Source organism: Canis lupus, chromosome 4 (genome assembly GCF_003254725.2).
Source record: "Canis lupus dingo isolate Sandy chromosome 4, ASM325472v2, whole genome shotgun sequence".
Classification (NCBI taxonomy): Eukaryota; Metazoa; Chordata; class Mammalia; order Carnivora; family Canidae; genus Canis; species Canis lupus.
Genome location: NC_064246.1, coordinates 20,633,460 through 20,651,085, shown reverse-complemented (window position 1 = coordinate 20,651,085; position 17,626 = coordinate 20,633,460). Strand labels below are relative to the sequence as shown.

Sequence of the window (17,626 nt, the reverse complement as noted above, 5' to 3'; positions counted from 1 at the left end):
TACTGATTTGACAAAGCACATGGGGAAAAAAGACATTTATAACAGTATTATAGTTACATTAAAAATGATACACAATCTTTATGGATAAAATTCTATGTCTGGAATTGGCTTCAATATTATCTCGTGGGAGTGTCAGGGCTGGATCCAGATAAAACAGATCTGTGTACTGACAACTGCTGGAGCTGAGCACTGAGCACCTGAGGATTCACTGCACCACTGTTCATGTACTTTGGACTATGCTTAAATTTTTTCATAATAAAGTTTAAAAAGGCATTAAAACAATAAACAAAACAGGAGCCCACTTCTGTAAAGATACAACATAATACGTATCTTTCCCTCTCCCATGGAAAGATATACAAGATATACAAGATAATTATGACTAAGTGGTAAAAATAATAAACACATCAAATAAAATTTAAAATGTGTTTTTTTTACATTGCTAAAATTTTCAATAATGAAAACGTATTGCTTATGTAGGCAGGAAAAAAGTATTTTTGTTTAGTTTTAAAGAGGTAACTAGGCTAAAGTTCTATCAACCCAGAAAGGTAAATTTTTTAGACAGAAGGGATTAGTTGCCTTTTGAGATGATAAGATCCTCTACAAAAAAATCACTAAGCACAGACTTAAGAAATGAATATGAAAGACACCTGTGCTGAGTCTGAAAATACTTTTTTCACTCAGAGAGTCTGTTGGACTATTAACATTAATTTCAATTCTATCCTTACTTTGACCAATTTACAAAGACCTGCAAAGCTTATTTCTTCATTTTCCCCAAACATTTAAGTTATCTGTTGTTAAAAGTACTTACTTTGATTTATTATATTCAAATTCTATGTGTAGACAATCTTCAATACCCACTTCCATCTTAATAGAGTTGTTAACATCAGGGTATGTGGCAAGCTGGTGAACAATAAGATCATATTCTTTTACCAAGTCTGTCAGTCTTCTTACTATTGTCACTTTAAGAAAATACCTACAAAGTCAAAGGAGAGATAAGTTAAATCTCATATGATAAATTTTAGTGTTTTAAATAAGCAAAAATTAATTGCAACCCAGCTTTCTCCTTGCTGATCCTTTGGGATCAACTTACTTCATGAAAGAGTTCTAATTTTTAAATTCCCCTACCATTAAAAAAAAAATACAAAGTGCAATATTAAGAATAACGTACATACTTTTTAGATGCATTTGAAGTGCTACAGTCATGCCTACCTGAGGAAATCTCATCGCTTCTTAAGTATATGTCAAATGAGATTTGCTGGGAAACGAATGGATTTTGAGGTAATTCTGTTTATGAGACAAAGGAAGTACCTGGAAGAGGATTCATACCAAGGAAGTATATGACTAAAACTTCTCATGATGGGGTTCTCTAAATCTATGATAGAAGGCTCTTATTACCTCAGATGAGCATTAGCTAGACAAAACTATTTGGCAGAATTCTTAAAAATCTGAAGCATATCAGTCCAGAATTATAATTAGAAGTTCTAATAAGACATTCGATAGTAGCCATTACTTTATGGTTTTGACACCAACAATAGCTGTTAATACACATTCATACCTCAAGCGGACATTGGCACCGATGTAAGATTCATATGGCTTTTCAACTTGCATAAATTCAAAATCATAACTTCTGCTCTGAGTCAATTCTCCAGGCAAGGCTAGTTCTTTCACTAGGTTTACAAATTCATGAGTATTACTCTTGTCATTGAAAAGTTCTAAGAAATTTTAAAAAACAAAAAGGACCAATTACATTTTATATCTATTTCATTAAAACCCAAACTTCTACCTCCAAAGCAAATAATTTTTACCAAAAGAATTAGCTGGACTTGTCTCTAAGATACTAGAGCTACGATATAAATTCCATTATCCTCCTCATTATGCTCCACCTAAGCATAAAAAAATTCAAGGCACACAGCACAATGAAAATATCTATCATAAAAAATTTATTCATTCCTTTAACGTAGTAGGGTTTGTCCAATATGAAGCTGTTTTAACAGAAACATTTCCAGCAATTATCTGAACTTCCTCCCTTCAAGGCAAAAAGCATTTGTTGTTTTGCTTTAGTTAGGCAAATATGTTACCTTGATGGAAACTATAATATACAAAAGACTTATCAACTATCAATGAATTATTATAATTTGCCCCTCAAGTATAATCTCATCTGTAGTAGATATATAAACAAATATCTACCAATTCTAATTTTGGTACTCTAAAAATGTAGATCTTTAGAAAGCTAGATTTAAAATCTAGCTATGTACATGGTATTAGAAAGACCCATTTTCTTTTCTCTTCTTGAATGTGTAGTACCAAAAGATTTATCCAGTTTAACTCCTACTAAACCAAGAATGCCTCTGAAATACATGTGTGGAAATGTACACAAGCTGATCTAAGTCAGGAAGAAATTACACCTTTCCTTTTCACATAGAATTTTCTTGACAGGTGAGGCTGGCTATAGGCACACTAGGTTAGGAATACAAATGGCATGGGTAATTAAAGGCGAAGGATGAAGGTGACGACACTGGTAATTGTAAAGCTGGTGAAAATTGTAGGCAGATGGAAATTTCAGTGAGTCGACTAATTTACTTGAATTATTTTCCAAGGCTGGTAGCTTACATAATTCCTTTCATTTTTAGTAATTAAGGTTAATAACAAATAAAAGCAGGAAGAGTCAAATATCATTTAACACAACTTAAAAAAAACACGATTTAGTGTTTATAAAATAATATTATCCTCTTTTTTATGCAAAATAAATTCCTTCCTTCCATAAAGCTAAGCTCTAATTCAAGTATTTAAGTGCCAAATCCAACCCTCTTCAAACTCAGTTATCATTAAGGAAAAAAAAAAGTAATACTATTTAAAACTCACCAATTTGACCTACAAATTCAATTCTAATTCCTTGGTGCTCTAGCCTCTTTCCAGGTTGCTTAAAGGCTAGGTTTACCTGCCAAAACATGAAATTGTAAGATGTTAACAATCCTTTGAGTGGGCCTAATAGATTCCTTCCAGATGAATGTGATATTTAAGTATTTCAGATGCTCATTTCTCAAGTTTGAGATACCACCACATACCTAGATCATTATGACTTTATAGTACCAGAGAACTTATAACTTACTCATATACAATCACTCATACATGTGCTTAAAAGTACCTGTTTTGTTAGGAAGGAATTCTTTATAAGCTGGAGAACTATACAGACTCAAATCAAAAAAAGGGGAAATTTGCAACTAATCAAATGTGTTTTCTGGTCAAATAGTTAAACAATTCTACACAACAGCATTTTAATGTAATCACTAATTTGAAGAATTTACCTAAAAGATCACTTTTAGCTCTTTACAACCAAAAATATATTTTAATTCCTAACCTTAAAAGTAATGTTTATTCCACTGAATCTGCTACTAACGCTAAAAACAGAATGTCTAAAGATTTGAGTATGACTTAGCTTACATATTTTTGAAGTAAAATATATAATCTGGAAATCCCTAAATTCACATCTGCCAAATGGAAACCTTAATTTTATCATTTTTTAAAATTTTATAAATTTTTAATTTGACTAAATATCTATAAAGCACATACATATTAAAATTTTTTCCAAATGTTTAAGGATTAGCTAACATACAAAAAAGTGTACTTTCAGATTTACTTATTTTTATTTTATTTATTTATTCATGAAAGACGGAGAGAGAGGCAGAGACACAGGCAGAGGGAGAAGCAGGCTCCATGCAGGGAGCCTGATGTGGGACTTGATCCGGGGTCTCCAGGATCACGCACTGGGCCAAAGGCAGGCGCCAAACCGCTGAGCCACCCAGGGATCCCTCAGATTTATTTTTTACTATAAAAAATATTAACATGACTCTTAAAAGCTTTTTTTAAATAATGCTTCTCTAAAGGTAACAGTAATCAAGGGCCAATAAAAACAAAAATCCAATTACTTCCTTCTGTAAACTATACTAAAATACTCACTTTTTCTATCTTCCATATCTGTACCCAGAACAAGTTAGTTACTTTGCCTTCCAAATTAATTTCTCAGAAAAAAGAAGTAAATAAATAAATTATGGTACATCATATGATGGAATATTATTAAAGTTTAAAAATAATAAGATCAAAGAATTTTTAATGATGTGGGAAGATGTGCATGATATGTTACATGAAGGAAGCATGGTCAATTTTTTTTTTAAGATTTTATTTATTCATGATAGACACAGAGAGAGAGAGAGGCAGAGACACAGGCAGAGGGAGAAGTAGGTGCCATGCAGGGAGCCGGACATGGGACTCGATCCCTAGTCTCCAGGATCATGCCCTGGGCCAAAGGCAGGCGCCAAACCGCTATTCCACCCAGGGATCCCAGCATGCTCAAATTGTATACAAGCATAACGCCAATTAGATTTTTAAAAACTACATAAAAGAGATACTCTTAAAGCAATTATTTCTGGGATATATAATATGAGTAATTTTGTTTTCTTCTTTGTAGTTTTTAAGATTTTGGTTTTTTATAATAGGCAAATAATACTTTCAAAGTCAGAAAAATATTTAAAGGAAAAAAAAGTATACCTGCAGGCTTCACATACACTAACAAGTCGCATTTTAGCTTTGAACCACAAATTAAACAAGCCTAACTCCGAGTTATTTCATAAGCCAGGCAGTAATTAGAGCTATTCTTTAATTTATACTAATAAAGCACATAAAAACAATATACTTTTTTAAATGCTATTTGGCAACAGTTTTGGGAAATGTCTTCATTTGAACATGGCTGTGTCTGATATTTTTAGAATTTTACAGTTCTTCAAAAAACACTTTGAAATCCTATTTTTAAGGTAGAAATATAAAGTTATTCCATTTTTCTACCAAACTGCCTAACCTCTGAAATTGTCCTTGGTTTCCCGCCAATGTCAAAACACAGTTGCTTTTAAGACTAATGCAAGATATATGGAATCTGAAGGATCCCAGAGTTGGAAGGCATAATTAAGCATTTTTATTTAAAAGCTGTTCTCCAAGGGAACATAGAACCGTAAATAAAACTATGACTGTGAACTGAGTTAAAGAATTTTAATACTAAGTCTGTTATACTTTTATAACTTTTATTGTAATTCCAAACTTACAATGTAGTTCCAGGAACAGCACAAGGAAATCCCACATAACCATTATTTAGATTCATGTTTGTATTTTGTCCCACATGATTTATCATTTTTCTCTACATATACACAGATGCATGCATACATATACAACTTTTTTCCACAATTGAGAATAATTTGGAGACGTCATGCTCCTCTACCCATAAACACTTCATCTGCACCTAAGAAAATAATCTCTTACATAATTACAGGGGAATTATCAAAATCAGGAAACTTATAACTATAGTTTATATTCAAATTCCAACAACTGTCCCAATAATATACTTTACACCCTTTCCCCCTCCTGGCTCCAATCCAGGATCACGTTACATGTAGCCATCTCTCCTAATCTCCTTTATTATTTTTTTAAGATTTATTTTATTTATTCATGAGAGACACAGAGAGAGGGAGAGACATAGGCAGAGGGAGAAGCAGGCTCCCCACTGAGCAGGGATGTAGGACTCAATCCCAGGGCCTCAGGATCACGACCTGAGCCAAAGGCAGGCAGACACTCAACCACTGAGCCACCCAGGTGCCCCCCTTAATCTCCTTCAATCTCAAACATTCCTCAGTCATTGCCTTTTTTTTTTTTTTTTTTTTTGAGAGAGAGAGCGTGTGCACAAGCAGGTAAGGCAGGGCAGAAGGAAAGGGAGAGAATTTTAAGCAGGCTCTATATACTCAGTGTGGAGCCCAACATGAGTGAGGCTCAATCTCAGATCCCAGAAATCATGACCAGAGCCACAATCAAGAATCAGACACTTAACCAACTGAGCCATCCAGGTGCCCCCAGTCATTGCCTTTCTTGACCTTGATATTTTTTAAGAATACAAGTTACTTATTTTTTAGAACATCCCTCAATTTGGGTTTGTTTGATATTTTATCACAGTTAGACTCAGCTTATGCATTTTTCCTAAGAATACCACAGAAACGAAGTTGTGTCCTTTACAGTGTATCTTATTATGAAGTACATGATGCCAAATTGGTGATTTTAACTTTGAGTTAGGGTAATCTACCAGATTTCCTCAATACAAAGTTACTATTTTTCCCTTTACTATTAATAAGTAATTTGAGAAATGTGAGACTATGTATACATGTTTAAAAGGCCATGAAAGGGGACACCTGGGTGGCTCAGTGGTTGGGCGTCTGCCTTAAGCTCAGGGTGTGATCCTGGCATCCGGGATCGAGTCCCACATCGGGCTCCTTGCATGGAGCCTGCTTCTCCCTCTGCCTGTGTCTCTCTCTCTCATTGTCTCTCATGAATAAGTAAATAAAATCTTTAAAAAAAAAAAAAGCCATGAAAGATGCCTGGGTGGCTCAGTCAGTTAGGCATCTGCCTTTGGTTCAGGTCATGAGTTCAGGTCATGATCTTGCGGTCCTGGGATCGAGCCCCACATCAGGCTCCCTGCTCTGTACAGAGCCTGCTCCTCCCTCTCCTTCCTGCTCATGTCTTTTTTTTTTAAGAAAGGCCATGAAACAAAACATAGGGAAACGATCTGTATGTAAAACATATTCACTGCTCTAACAAGCCAATCTCAAAGCTCATTCTTCAGCATATAATATTTTGTAGATGTCTCAAATAATGCTGTCTTCAGAAACTGTATAAGGAGTAAAATTCATCTATATTGTAATTAAGACAAACATCTATCAATGTACTACATACCATTTATAGTATCATTTATAGTGAATTGCCAAGATATTTGCACTTTATTGTTGCTGGATATTGTGGTTATCCAAAATTAATTTCCAACTGCTGCCAGAAGAATATGGTCCATATTCATTTTGGTGAAAGATACTGCAATAATATTCTTTGTTTAAAAAATTAAACTATAAATCCCTATAATCTCAGAATAAGCATATGCCTGTGTTCACTTTTGTAACAAGGAATAGAGTTTACGTTAGGTGACTTGGCACTGGCACCACCACTTTAAAATAATTTATCACTAACCAATCTAAAAGAATGTTAAGGAATTATATCTTATGAACCCATCAAAAATATACCCAAATTACTATGAAATTTTTCACAATTATTGTAACTCAATAATTAATCAGTAAGACTTTCAGAATTACTCAGAAGATACAGTGATACAAACTATATTTTTAAAAGAGGAAACCCAGCTTAAATATATTCTTTTTTTTTGCTTAAATATATTCTTAAAGCATAAAAAAAAAATTCAAGATATAGTCCAACTGTTCCAGACTTAAGGAAGATTTGCCACTTGAACATGAACCAAAGCAGTAAATAGTCTACCTAAGGGTTAAAAAAAAATCTAAGTATCTTTTAAGAATTTCTCTATCTTTTAATAATCTAAATAGTCCAATTTAATCTTAAGAAATGCTCCAAAAACACTCCAAAAAACTTTTAACAGATAGCAATTAATTCTAACTTTAAAAAGTATATGCGGGACACCTGGGTGGCTCAGCGGTTTGGCGCCTGCCTCCGGCCCAGGGCATGATCCTGGAGACCCAGGATCGAGTCCCCTCTCAGGCTCCCTGCATGGAGCCTGCTTCTGTCTCTCTCTGCCTCTCTGTCTGTGTCTCTGCCTCTCTCTATTTCTCATGAATAAATAAATAAAATCTTTATTTAAAAAAAGTGTATGCAAAAAAAAAAAAGTGTATAAGAGTCCTAAAACATTCTTTTTAACAATAGTGCTAGAACTGAATGTCAACATACAAAAGAATGAAGTTGGATCCCTACCTCATGCCATATACAAATATTAACTTGAATGGATCAAAGACCTCAATGTAAGAGGTAAAATTACAAAATTCTCAGAAGAACGCATGGGTGTAAATCCTCACTGCTCTGGATGGGCAGTGATTTCCTAGATAACACCAATGCATGAGCAATCAAACAAAAAGACACAAATTTGGACTTCATCAAAATTTAAACCTTTAGTAATTCGAAGACGTGACGAAGGAAGGAAGGAAGGAAGGAAGGAAGGAAGGAAGGAAGGAAGGAAGGAAGGAAGGAAGGAAGGAAGGAAGGACGGACAAGTAAAGACAATTCAGGGAACAGGAAAAAATATTTGTGGAATATAACTGATAGTGGACTTGTATCCAGCATATATAAAGAACTCTTACAACTCACAATAAAAAGACAACCAAATAAAAAATGGTCAAAGCATACAAATAGACATTTCTCCAAAGATTTCTCCGGCAATAAGCATGTGCAAAGATGCTCAGTATTAGTCATTAGGGAAACACAAACCAAAACCATAATGAGATGCCACTTCATACTCACTAAAATGGCAATAAAAAATACAGAATATATTTAGTACTGCCAAGAAAGCAAAGAAGCTGGAACCCTCATACATTGCTGGAAAGAATGTAAAATGGAGCAGCAGCTTTGGAAAAGATTAGTGGTTCTAAAAGTTAAACACAAAGTTAACATATGACTCAGCAATTCCATTTCTATACCCAAGAGAAATGAATACATACATTCACGCAAAAATGTGTACACAATGTACAGCATTATCTGTAATAGTCAAAAAGTAGAAAACCAAATGTCCTTACATTCTCTGAACTGTCTTCACTAAGTTATTGTTTAACAAAGGTTCTGTTTGGGGTGATGAACAAATTTTGTAAATAGTGGTGACTGGTTGTACAACCTTGTGATTGTAATTAATGCCACTGTAATTAATGTAATTAATGCCACACTTAGGAATGGTTAAAATGGCAAATTTTATTATATATATATATATTTTTTTTACCATTTTTTAAGTAAATGAATGTACTTTTAAAGCATCACGCTAAATGAAAGGAGCCAGACATAAAAAGCTACATATTTTGATTCCATTTATATAAAATTCCAGAGTAGACCAATCCATAAAGAAAGAAATCAGATTTGTAAATTAGTGGTTACCAGGTGTTTCAGTTCATTCAAGCTACTGTCACAAAATACTGTAGACAGGGTGGCTAATTAACAACAGATAATTGGGATCCCTGGGTGGCGCAGCAATTTGGCGCCTGCCTTTGGCCCGGGGCGCGATCCTGGAGACCCGGGATCGAATCCCACGTCGGGCTCCCTGCATGGAGCCTGCTTCTCCCTCTGCCTGTGTCTCTGCCTCTCTGTCTCTCTCTGTGTGACTATCATAAATAAATAAATAAAATCTTTAAAAAAAAACAAAAACAAAAACAGAAATTTATTGCTCACAGTTCTGGAGGCTAGGAAGTTCTAGATCAATGTACAGCAGAACTCTCTTTCTGGTTCACAGATGGCTATCTTTTCACTGTGTTCTTATATGGCTGAAGGTACAAGGGATATAAGAGAACTAATCCCATTCATAAGGGCTCTGTCCTCATGACCTAGTCATGTTCCAAAGGTCTCATCTCCAAATACCATCACACTGAATATTAGGTTTCAACACATGAATTTTATGATGGCACAACTATTCAATTTATGGCATTAAGGAAATGAATGTTAATGGTATGGTGTTTCTTTTGGGGTGATGAAAATGTTACGGAATTAGAAGTGATGGTTGCACAATTCTGCAAATACAGTAAAAACACTGACGTGCACACTTTAATAGGATGAATTTCATGGTCTGTGAATTATACTCAATAGGCTATTTTTTTAAAAAAAAGAAAAGAAAGTAAATGTTGCAAATAGACCAATGGAACAGAACAGAGAGGTTGGAAAAGAACCACACAACCTCTGTTTATGACAAAGGTGATATTGTAGTACAGTGAAAGAAAGGATTAAAAGTTTTGGGTTTGTGAGATATCCATACAGAGGAGTAAAAAAAAAAACTAGCTTTAACTTCCATGTCACACAGACAAAAGCAACTCCAAGCAAATTAAGGATCTAAATGTGAAGTGTAAAATAAAAAAAAAAAATTTTTACAGGAGAATATCTTCATGCCCATAAGGTAAGCAAAGATTTCTTAAATAGGATACAAAACACACTAACAAAAAGGAAACATAACATTTGCAGTATATTAAATTTAAGAATCATTCATCAAAAGATACTAGTAAGATAGTGAAAAGTCATACCAGAAAGTGAGAGAAAATATTTACAAAACGTATACAAAGGACTCTATATAGAGAAGCATAAAAGCCTCTTACCAAGAACATACAAAAAAAATATTATGCATCAATGAGAAAAAAAGTCAACTGAGTAGAAAAACGAGCTCTCCTCACCATCCCCCCAAAACTTGAATAGGCACACTTCATAAAAGATATCAAATGGCCAATAAGTCTATGAAAGGTTGCTCGACTTCAGTGGACGTCAGGGAAATCAAAATTAGTATCAAGAGAATGAGACCATGAGAAGACAAGCCATAGACTGAGAAAAAAATGTGCAGAAAACACATCTGATAAAGGACGATTATCCAAAACATACCAAGAACTCTTAAAATTCAGCAGGAAAACAATCCAATTTAAAAGTATGGGATCCCTGGGTGGCGCAGCAGTTTAGCGCCTGCCTTTGGCCCAGGGCGCGATCCTGGAGACCCGGGATCGAATCCCACATCGGGCTCCCGGCGCATGGAGCCTGCTTCTCCCTCTGCCTGTGTCTCTGCCTCTCTCTCTCTCTCACTGTGTGCCTATCATTAATAAATAAAATAAAATTTTTTAAAAAAGTAGGCAGAAGAAAAAAAAAAAGTAGGCAGAAGAAAATAAATAAAAGTAGGCAGAAGATCTGAACAGGCACCTCACTAAAGATGATATACACTTGGCAAATAAACATAGGAAAGATGTTCAACATCGCATTACCACTATACACCTATTAAAATGGACCAAATCCAAAAGGCTGACAACACCAAATGCTGGCAAGGATGTGAAGCAACAGGAACTCTCACTGCTGAAGGAATACAAAATAGTAGCACTATGCTGGAAGACAGCTTGGCAGTTTCTTACAGAGCTAAAGATAGGCTTACCATACAATCCAGCAAGCACACTCTTAGGTACTCATTCAAATGGGTTGAAAACTTATGCCTGTACAAAAAACTGCACAAAGATGTTTATAGTAGCTTCATTCATAACTGCCAAAAATTGGAAGCAATCAAGATGTCCTTCAGTAGGTGAATGGATAAATAAACTGTGGTACTTCCTGACAATGGAATATTATTCAACACTAAAGAGAAATGAGCTATAAAGCTGTAAAAACATAGAGGCGCCTTCAAAGTATATTACTACATGAAAGAAGCCAATATGAAGAAGCTAGATACGGTATGATTCCAACTACATGACATTCTGCAAAAAGCAAAACTATGAAGACAGAATTAAAGGTCAGGGGTTTGGGAGGCAAGACGGAAGAGATGAAGAGGCAGAACAAAGAGGATTTTTAGGGCAATGAAATACCTTGTATGGTATTATAATGATGGACGTACATCATTACACATTTGTCCAAACCCACAGAATAACACCACCAAGAGTGAACCCTCAGGTAAACTACAGACTTTGGGTGATTATCATGTGTCAATATTGGTTCACCCTTGGTAAGAACTGTACCATTAAAAAAAAATAAATAAAAGAACTGTATCATTCTGGCAAGTAATGTAGATAATGGTAGAGGCTATGCATGTGTAGGGGCAGGAGGCATACAGGAAATACCTGTACTTCCCTCTCAATTTTGTTATAAACCTAAAACTGCTCTAAAAAAAAAGAATTCTTAAAAAAAAAAAAGATCTAGAAAAAAAGTGTGCAAACAGAAATTCACATGTCAGGAATATCATAAAAGGGATTTATTCTTGCTCTGGGTGGGAGGTCAGACTCTCAGAACTTCAAAATTATATCTAAGGTAGAAAGCATTTTTATATAGAGACATCATAATACAAATCCAAGTTTGGAAACCAATTATTCAGTCCAACCTCCTTAATTTTAAGGTGAGATCCAGAACGTTAAATGACTGCCCAGAGTTACCTACCAAGACAGTGGTAAGGTCAAGGCTAGATCTTCTAACTCGAACTCAATGATCTTTTTATTATACTCAGTTATTTCAGAAAACCTAGACTTGTTCTTAGTGAATGTTACCTTAATGGGCCACAGGTAACCAATGCTTGTTTTCTTCTTTCTTTTAAGCTTTCTTTTCAAAGTACTCCTATGTCATCTAAAGGTATGCCAGGAATCAATATTAACAGCAGCTACATCACTTGCAAAGGAGAGAAAATCAAACATCATGTACCCCTCTGATAAAAAAAACAAAAACATACCACCACATATACTCTTGCCAGAAGAACTGAATTTGACTCTGATCAAGCTTCTAGATACATCTACCAACTTATAGTCAATAACCGTATCATGAGTATGCAATCACAGAGAACTCTACAGTTCAAGTCTCCCACGTTCTTCAAAGTATAAGAAAGGCATGAAGAGAAAATTCGAGATTAAAAGATATTTAAAAAGCTGTATCAATATTTTTAAGGGAGCAAGACTAAACAAGAGACACGAAGAATTTTATTATTATAAAAGTCAGCATAGTAGTTTCTTTAAAAAGGAAGAGGCTATGTTTGGATCAGACACAGGGGTAGCTGGCAAAATTCTCCTTCTTTACTTGAATGGTGATTACAAGAAGATATGTCTTATGATTATTTGTTTTGTGGTTTTCAATATGTGTTTTATTTTACAATAAGAAGGTTAAAAATGAAAAAAATCTCAGGCCAATAAATAATCAGATTCCAGGTAGAGTACCTTTTGAGCAAAAGAAAATATTTATCTATAAAAGATGATAAATGTAATCTAAAGGCCCACTATTTTTTTTTATAAACCACACTGAAGTAGCTTTATTCCCCTTAAACATTCCATCTTCCTTTATTTGTCCTATAAACATCAGCCACAAACTCCTAACTACCCAGATAACCAGACAATGAGTGTTCCCTACTAGACTTAAAAACAACCTAAAAGGGGTACCTTGACTAGCTCAGTCAATAGAGCACATTACTTTTTTTTTTTTTTTTTTTTTTTTTTTTTTTAAAGTAAGCTCCAGGGACAACTGCATGGCTCAGTGGTTGAGTACCTGCCTCTGGCCCAGGGCGTGATCCTGAAGTGCCAGGATGGAGTCCCAGGATAGAGTCCCACATTGGGCTCCCTGCATGGAGCCTGCTTCTCTCTCTACCTGTGTCTCTGCCTCTCTCTGTGTCTCATGAATAAATAAAATCTTTAAAAAATAATAAAGGAAGCTCCATATTCAGGCATTCGCCCAACACTTGAACTCGTGACCCCAAGATCAAGACCTCAGCTGGGATCAAGAGTTGGTTGCCCAACCAACTGAGCCATCCAGGCACCCTTACAGACTCAACTCTTAATATTAGTCAGGGTCATGAGTTCAAGCCCCATGTTTGCCGTGGAGCCTACTTAAAAAAAAATTATGATTAATGAGTATTAATCATAGTCGCTAAGGTATAAGATTGTTTTTATACATCAATCAATAAGGAAAAGGTGTAAAAGTGAAACCTTACAAAAGGAATCACAAATATACCTTACCATGTATAGATACATTCCAAATGTACACTAAGTCATCTATAGAGTACCAAGAAATGAGATCAACAGACAGAATGGTAGTAGGATAGAGAGATAAAGTATAAAGAATGAGAAAGAAACATTTAAAGGTATGCTAAAGAATTATCCTCAATCTCTCTAACCCAACTTAATGTAAAAAGAAAAACAAACTCAATGAATCACAGCCCTACTGGAGAAACTGAAGCAAAATAGGTCCATAGTCACAAACATAAAATTCTGCTTGCAATTTTAGACCTTGCCTCTGTAAGCCTTCCAGTTTTAAGAGTCTTTCCTGTAGAGGTTCTAATGAATCAAGGATTTTAGCTAACCCTCGCCCCCCAAAAAACCTTCCACCTCTAACAAAATCATTCAAATTTAGAAACAGCACAGACAACTTTGATAATTCTAATATCCTACAACTAGATACTTCTCACAAGCAAAAGATTTACCTTTCCTGAAACGGATTCTCCATCATAGAAAAGATAGTGTTTTTCTACTTTGCCATCTTCAGTTTTCATTTCAGCCATTTTTCTGGTTTCCCCATCATTAAGGACAACATCAATCTCACAAATGGGTCCAAAAAAGCCTCCAAGAAAACTCTGAAATAAAAGGAAAATGCTCATAATTATGTTTTGTCAGACACCACATTTTGTACCACCACATTTTGTACCACCACATTTCAAGTCTAATTATCTATGACCTACAGTTAAACAAATCTGTAAGTCCAACACAGAAATAAGAACTTACATGAAATTTTACATCAAAACTAAACAAATTTAGTATAACAATGTACATACAACTAATACTGTACTGTACACTAAAATGTGTTAAGAGAACAAATTCATATTGTATGTTTTTTACCACAGTTTTTAAAAAGACAAAAAGAAAACTAAAATTTAAACATGCTATAATTTCAGGGACACCTGGATGGCTCAGTAGGTTAAGTGTCTGCCTTCAGCTCAGGTCATGATCCTGAGATCAAGCCCTGCATTGGGCTCCCTACTCAGCAGGGAGTCTGCTTCTCCCTCTCCCCTTCCCTCTCCCTCTGCCTGCTGCTTCCCCCTCCCCGCTTGTGTTCTGTCAGATAAATAAAATCTTTTAAAAAAATAAACATGCTATAATTTCAATCATTTCCATAGGTAACCACTATAAATAATCAATTACTATACACCAGTAATCTAAAAAGTTAATTAACATCTAGATTTGAAAAGTTACCTTCAGTTATACTTCTATGCTGTTATTTCATAAAGCCAAACTCATACAATCCAAATTACTTGTACAAATCCAAATGAATTATTATAACATACTGCTTACTATAAAATGTACTGCTTTACAGGTCTGAACAGGATGTGTTACATTGTATAAATCCTTGGAATAAAACTGACTCTAATGGAGGAGACTAAGTTTCTATTAATTTTTCCAAAAAAAATGCATATGCCTTGTTATGTAAATGCTGAATAGGACAGAAACATAAGGGGCAAAGATCAATTGCTTGAATGCCAAAACACATCAGTTGATTATAATATACAATCCATTAGCAATTCCAATATCAGATATAATTGTGTATCATTTTTGTCACTATAGAAAGCTAATCTTCCAGCCTTTACTAAAATTTCCATTAACAATCTCCTATCCTATCATCCTACATCCCTTCTTAGTCTGCCCTACACAACCACAGTAATCTGTTAAAAACATAAATCTGATCATATTCTCTGCTTACAATCCTTCAATGGGCTGGTAAGAGTACAAATTCGAACTACTTTAGAACAGTTGGCATTACCCAGTAAAACTAAAGAGATACATATCCCATGACCCAACAATTACACCCATAGATATCTATTCTAAAGAGAAACTCTTACCCACATGAAATAGGAGCAAATATAAGAATGTTAATATAAGAATGTTAATCATTGTTCACAAAGCCTCAAATAGGAAACAATCCAAATATCCATCAAGAGAATGGATACAAAAAAAAAAAAAAAGAGAGAGAGAGAATGGATAAATCTTATTCTAAAAAAATATTTTATTTTCTATACAGTACACAAAGGAGTAAAACACAACTATAGATAAGAATGGCTCGGGATCCCTAGATGGCGCAGCGGTTTGGCGCCTGCCTTTGGCCTAGGGCGTGATCCTGGAGACCCAGGATCGAATCCCACATCGGGCTCCCGGTGCATGGAGCCTGCTTCTCCCTCTGCCTGTGTCTCTGCCTCTCTCTCTCTCTCTCTCTCTGTGACTATCATAAATAAATAAAAATTAAAAAAAAAAAAAAAAAAGAATGGCTCTCACACACACTATATAATTCCATTTATTAAAAAGCCAAGAACATGTAATATACATTATAGCATTAGAAGTCAGGAAGTGGTTAGAAAGCACAGAGTTTCTGGGGTGCTAATTACATTGTTTTTATCTGAGCGCTTCACACACAGGTTTGCTCATTTTGTGAAAATACATCAAGTTTTACACTTATTTGTGCATTTTTCTGTACTTCAATGTTATTTTAAACACACATGTGTGCAAGTGCTCATGTACACAAAAACACACAGACACAAAGACACACACTGTATTCCCTAACGTGGCTTACATGTATCTGGCTCTATCCATCTCTCCAGCCACACCAGCCTCAAATTATCCAAGTTAATCAAATTTGACAGGTTCCTTCTCATCCTAGACCAAGTATCCTTAACCTAACTAATTCATCCTCTAAGACTCAGCCTGACTCATTTCCATAAAGAGGCCTTCTGTACCTTCCTAAATTGAAACTAGTGTCTCCAAATTTAGGCTTCACAACACCATGTAGTTTTATTACTTCACCAATTGTTATAGACGTGTACTTATTCAATACCTGAATTCCTGACTCAACTGTAAACTCCATGAGGATAGATACATCTTTTGTTCATCACTGAAGACATAATAGCTAGGGATAGTATGTGGTATGTAGTAGAAAGCACTCAAATACCTTTTGAAAGTTAAATTGATTTTGAAAAAAACATAGTGTCCTAACAAAAAAAAAAAAAAAAAAAAAAGGATACACAAAAGAAATGAGTTAAATCAGAAATATCTGAAAAGACTAGACCTCCCCCAGAAAATTAGCTTTGGTGCAGTAGCTAAGTCTAGAGCAAGGAACTTGCATCAAGCCTCAGTTTTGTCCTAAGGTGGCAGAGTAACATCAAGCAAGCTAATGATCCTCTTAAAACTCTGTAGGTCTACACAGTGATACTGCCATCAAAGACAGCGTTTTCCTAAATTCTGAGCTTGCTTTTTTTTTTTTTTGTTATTATTAATCTTATATTAACAGAAAGATTATAATTTCAAGAATCAACTCAAAGAAATGCCAGATTCATACTTCTGACATACTACAAAGACACAAAGAGCATTTTTCCCCTTTCGATATGTTTTAATCTTTCCTGGCAACATAACAAATAACAAAGTCAATTTTAACCAGAAAATTTGATTTTAATCAGAAAATTATCCTGAACTTCTTGTGGAAAAAAAAAAATCACATTTACTGTACCCAGTTAGCTTTCATACTTTCAAGTTTTAAACTCAAAGCTTGCACAAAAAGGTCTATTTTTTCGTAAAGGTTACAGATATGAGAATGTACAGCTCAAAATCAGGCTGCTGATATTTACCAATTATCAACCATGTACAAACTACAGAGCCAGTCAGGGTGGGGGGAAGTTGCTGTGGGAAGAGCGATTATAAAAGGGTAGAAGACAAGAGCCTCATTTAAGATATAAAATAGAAGAAGGAAAACAAAATATAATTTTCTCACTCCGCCTTAATACATCCCAGAGCTGCTTCTGGGAGAAATGAGATTTGAAAACTAAAAATTGTTCCATGGATAAAAGAAAATATTATGGTAACTTTTTCCACTTATGGATACTTAACACACAGAGCTGAACTTAGGATTTGAAAGCTGATATTAAAAGATCAAGTAGGGGATCCCTGGGTGGCTCAGAGGTTTAGCGCCTGCCTTGGGCCCAGGGCGTGATCCTGGAGTCCCGGAATCGAGTCCCACGTCAGGCTCCCTGCATGGAGCCTGCTTCTCCCTCTGCCTGTGTCTCTGCCTCTCTCTCGCTGTGTCT

General features: G+C 35.1%; 1 protein-coding gene across 4 annotated transcripts in view; it reads right to left on the bottom strand.

Annotated features, from left to right (window-relative positions):
- VPS26A (VPS26 retromer complex component A) overlaps window positions 1–17,626 on the bottom strand; it is a 31,331-nt gene that overhangs the window by 10,677 nt on the left and 3,028 nt on the right. For 3 of the 4 annotated variants that reach the window (XM_025435083.3, XM_025435081.3, XM_025435082.3), the window contains exons 2-5: window positions 13,988–14,137; window positions 2,863–2,938; window positions 1,556–1,712; window positions 809–973 (exon numbers count right to left, since the gene is read on the bottom strand). In XM_025435083.3, coding sequence (XP_025290868.1) covers window positions 809–973; window positions 1,556–1,712; window positions 2,863–2,938; window positions 13,988–14,137 — 548 coding nt within the window. Of the gene's footprint in view, window positions 1–808; window positions 974–1,555; window positions 1,713–2,862; window positions 2,939–6,765; window positions 6,898–13,987; window positions 14,138–17,626 lie in introns of those variants that run through there. The other variant, XM_025435084.3, reaches the window with a different exon arrangement.